We start from the raw sequence: 4,866 nt of genomic DNA on the forward strand, positions 1-4,866 counted from the left end.
GAAAAAAAAACTGTACCGTTGATAATACATTTATCGTCGATGATGAATGTAGTGGATAAATATTTTAAAAAAGTTCATGCATAACATAGGATAAAAATAGAAAAAATCTACAATAGTAGCTCAACAGAAATCCAACGTAAAGTTAATGACATAGTTCAATACAAAGTACAAAATTAAAATAATGATGATATTCATGTTAAAAAACAACTAATTGTACATAAAATTTCATATTCTACAACTAATTTAACAAAAAAAGAAGTTAAAAACACATTCAAATCTAAATCATATTTTCTAATGTAGCCAAAAAATTGAAAATTTTTGGATAAAAACTCCAATTAAACACAATAATGAAGTTATAAATTAAGAATTTAAACTAAATCATAAAAAACTAACGATAAATTTCGTGAAAATTATTAAATATCATCAGATTTTAAGAATTGTCGGTATTTGACCACTTACCGGTAAGTTTTCGTCGGAATGCGTGAAAATTTACCTAAAGACAACTAGAAAGTGGACGGATTCCCCGAAAAACACCGAAAACCTGAACGATTTCCTCAAAATCCAAGAAAAATATGAAAAATGAACGATTTTGTACATACTAGTACCGGAACTTTGAAAAAAGGTTCCCGGACTGCGTTCCGTCCGGTTTTCCCGGAATTTCAAACACTATGCTATATCATGTTATTTTTTATTTTTAGTAGTTATGCATATAAATTTATTTTGGATATCATGGATTACTAATTTATTTCCCTTGCGGGACCCGTGTGCACGTTGAGAAACAAATATAATAATTCTTTCGTATTTATAAAAGTATACGTGTGAGAATCTCTTGCGGGACCCACAACTCCAAAGCCTATTATTTAATTTTTAATTTTAGTTTAGTAAATAGAAATTTTGGGTCTTTAAATACGAGTCTTGGAACCACAGCATCACGTTACGGAGTGAGAGAAAACAAAACCTCAGAAACAGAGAGCAAGTGATTCGGCGCAAGAGAGAGAGAGAAGAAAAGCACTTTTCCTTCCGAAAGTGCTTTTCTAAGAAAAAAAAAACTTTCTCCGACACAGATTTATGAATTCATCTTTCTCTCAGGTATAATTTTGTGTTTCTTAATCATCTATTTTTGTTTTCCTATTATGTTCCTTCACCTTTGGAAAATTTCATCCATATACGTATAATGTTATTCAATCTCTTGTTGGCCAAGTCTGCGATTTTTTTTTGTTCGTTTCTATTGTAGTTGTTCATAAATTATCGTTTCTTAATGCAGCTATTTTACTCTTATTTTTGCGTTGACTGTGTGTTTCGAAGCATTCGATGATTAAGCTTCTTTTTTTTTTTTCAAAAAAATTGTCTGTTGCTGGATCTGAGAATAATACGAATAGTATTCATAAAACTAACGATGAATAGTCTGTTCTGTTTTCTTTATTTTGTAGCTTTGACAGTTCAAAATTCCAATAAGCAGTCGGTTTTATTTTCCTTCCCCTTTTACTGATTCTACGTTCTACCTTTTTCCAAGGTACGATATAGTACATGCATTTGCATGTCATTTATTTATGGATTTTTATTGGAATTGGATAAACAAGGAGAAACATAAAACAGGAAATTGAAAAAGTTGAAATACTGTATTTGTGTTTTCCATGATTTTTTTTAATCTGAAAATTAAGCAACCCGTTCTATATGATTATTATTTTTTTTTATTTCACTTGACATTGTTCAATGATGACATATATATTATGCTTATTAATATTATAGCTTTTCTTTAAAATTAAAGCAAAACAATAAAAAAACAAAAAATAGTAATTAAAAAAAGCCGTCTGAGTGCGTGAACCAGGGAATCAATTTTTTGTTTTTGTTTTTTTGTTTACATTGTATCGAAATTCGAAGCAACAATGATAGATTTAATTTAATCAGTAAATTATATTTTAATTGTTTTCATGCATTAGCAGTGACATTGTCGTACACTTGTTATTATTTCCTTATTAAAGCGCTTGTCGTTTATGCAACAATATGCGTAGGAAAATCAGTAGAAAATCAAACCTCGGTCGTGACGGCAATAATATTATAAATATGTTTGAACTTTCCCTTCACTTCTTCAGTTTCAGATCTCTGCTTTTTTTTTTTTTTTTAATACTATAAATTTCTAATGAATTGAATTGTACATTGCAAAATAACACCTGGTGTCCTGGTCAAACAAATATATTAAAATTCACCCAGATGCAGCCACATGAACTTATACTATTTTTTTTTTTTTATACATAAAAAAATATAATGTTGATCAGATCAAAGCAACGGCTGTGATCGCTGACAATGAAATGACGTTACGAAAAAAAGAGAGTAACGTGTGTGTAGAAGAAGAACTATGGTCCAAGTTTATTATTTTTAATTTTTACACTTAATAATAGTAGCAGTGTAGTCAGAGAGCGGGCCTCTCAATAATTACAGGCCTTGGGTTCACAGAAAGAGTTCAGTCTCTGGCTAATATTGCCTTTGCTTGTGATAAGTGTTTCCACTTTTTAGCTTCTCCATTTTCCGAGTCACCTTGTGTGGTGGTGGACTAGTATTTTGTTTTGTTTTATCTTTTTTTTTTTATTCTTATTTTATTTTGGCCCGTGTTCATGTGGTGCATAGCTTTTTGGCATCTATTTAAATTTTAAGCGCACTTGTCAGGTGAGTTTGTCTTTTTTTTTTTATAGTTAAAATATCCCACTAAATTTTATATAAAATACCAAGTTGCAGGAAAAAAAGAAAAAACAACGTATTCGTTTTTATTTTAAATTGAACAAAAACAAACGAAAACGTTATACAACACACGTACCTTTATAGGTAGATTGATAGTAATACTAATACTAATAATAGATAATAAAAGCTTACATTGTTGTGATTACAGTGAGAGGAGATACAATGGGAGGCGGGGGACGAATGACGACGGCGGCGGCGGCGGCGGCGCAGCAGAACGGCGATAAGGAGACAAATTCCGGTAAGATGGAGCGGGTCCCGCACGCGAGCCCGCCGTTCACACTGAGCCAGATCAAGAAGGCGATCCCGCCCCACTGCTTCAAGCGCTCGATGGCCCGTTCCTTCGGCTACGTGGCCCACGACCTCTTCTTCGCGGCCCTACTCTACTACGCCGCGACCTCCCTCATCCCGCTCCTCCCCGAGCCCCTGCGCCTCGCGGCCTGGCCCCTCTATTGGATCGCGCAGGGCTGCGTGTGCACCGGCGTGTGGGTGATCGCGCACGAGTGCGGCCACCACGCCTTCAGCGACCACCAATGGGTCGACGACACGGTGGGGCTGATCCTCCACTCGGCGCTCATGGTCCCGTACTTCTCGTGGAAGTACAGCCACCGCCGCCACCACTCCAACACGGGCTCGCTGGACCGCGACGAGGTCTTCGTTCCCAAGCCCAAATCCGGGCTCGCCTGGTTCTCCAAGTACCTCAACAACCCGCCCGGGAGATTCCTCTCGCTGGCGGTGACCCTGACTCTCGGCTGGCCGTTGTACCTCGCCTTCAACGTCTCGGGTCGCCCGTACGACCGCTTCGCCTGCCACTACGACCCGTACGGCCCGATCTACAGCCCCCGCGAGCGCGCCCAGATCCTGATCTCGGACCTGGGCGTGCTCGCCGCGGGGCTGGGGCTGTACTTCCTCGCGCGGGCCCACGGGCTCGCCTACGTGGCGTGCCTCTACGGGGTCCCGCTCATGGTGGTGAACGGGTTCCTCGTCCTCATCACTTATCTCCAGCACACCCACCCGGCTCTCCCGCACTACGGCGCGGAGGAGTGGGACTGGCTGAGGGGCGCGCTGGCCACGGTCGACCGCGACTACGGCGTACTGAACCGCGTGTTCCACCACATCACGGACACCCACGTGGTGCACCACCTGATCTCCACCATGCCGCACTACCACGCGGAGGAAGCCACGCGGGCGGTGAAGCCCATCCTCGGAGACTATTACCGGCTCGACACCACGCCCATCGTCAAGGCTATGTGGAGGGAGGCCGGGGAGTGCCTCTACGTCGAGCCCGACCTCGACAAGGGTAAGGACAAGGGCGTCTTTTGGTACAACAACAAGCTCTGATCCTCTGCATCCGCGTCCACTGAACAACGGCTAGCGCTACTACTATGAATGAACTGAAATGTTTTTGGGGTCTTTATATTTATAATTAGTAGTAATAATCGGTTGTTTTCCCAGACTAGGCTAAGTATGTCTCTCTGTGTTTTTTTTCTTTTTCTTTTGGGTTGGTCTGACGTGTCTATGTCTGTGTTTTGAACCTCGAACATAATTAATAATTATATTATGTCGTTTGTCTATTTCTGTTGCCATTTTTTCTTCTTTATATTAAAACTACAATAGACTTGAAAATTCTATATAGATAGGTAATCTTGATTAAGGGTGTCGTTTAGAAATTTGGATCTCACATATGCTTACAAAGTCGAAATTAACATATATATTTTAGAAAGATGCTTTGAAATTGAATCTGACTACCTATAAATTTTCTACATGAATAAAGCCGTATATATGGAAAGAAAGCAGCGCAGATCCTACGATCCTGCTATGACTATGAAATGAGAGAGACACGGATGGGCCCGGATCGGAATAATGTGTTTTTCCACTTTTAATATTTTATTTTTACATGACTACAAATAAGAAAAATAAGCAGATTTGTATTAATAAATCATATTTGGTTACGTATACGGTATACCATAACATATTATCATGTTTGACAAATAAAACTCTCCTCTTAAATGATGTTCTAGAAGGTCATTAGTTTTACTTTTAAATGACGAACACGTATTTTTCTATTTCGTCATTATTTTTCGTTCGAAAATCGGAGAAAAGGCACGTCATTTCATATATAAATGACCGTCG

At 38.9% G+C, this 4,866-nt stretch overlaps 1 protein-coding gene across 2 annotated transcripts; it reads left to right on the forward strand.

Moving 5' to 3' along the window:
- The first annotated feature begins 912 nt into the window (after nt 1–912).
- Nucleotides 913–4,307, forward strand: LOC149382696 (delta(12)-oleate desaturase-like). Of its 2 annotated transcripts, XM_089601757.1 has the most exons (3): nt 913–1,089; nt 1,431–1,513; nt 2,885–4,307. In XM_089601757.1, the coding sequence occupies exon 3, from the start codon at nt 2,899–2,901 to the stop codon at nt 4,072–4,074; it is 1,176 nt and encodes a 391-aa protein (XP_089457883.1). In that variant the 5' UTR covers nt 913–1,089; nt 1,431–1,513; nt 2,885–2,898; the 3' UTR covers nt 4,075–4,307. The 2 variants fall into 2 exon arrangements, with proteins under 2 accessions (XP_089457883.1, XP_089457884.1); XM_089601758.1 differs by lacking the exon at nt 1,431–1,513.
- The last annotated feature ends 559 nt before the right edge of the window (nt 4,308–4,866 follow it).

The sequence above is a fragment of the Urtica dioica genome, chromosome 11, assembly GCF_054948205.1.
Source record: "Urtica dioica subsp. dioica isolate 48M chromosome 11, U.dioica_male_clone48M_v1_H2, whole genome shotgun sequence".
Classification (NCBI taxonomy): domain Eukaryota; kingdom Viridiplantae; phylum Streptophyta; class Magnoliopsida; order Rosales; family Urticaceae; genus Urtica; species Urtica dioica.

Bases quoted from the DNA above. Each gene is read 5' to 3' on its own strand.
- LOC149382696 (XM_089601757.1), top strand. From the start codon at position 2,899: ATGGGAGGCGGGGGACGAATGACGACGGCGGCGGCGGCGGCGGCGCAG.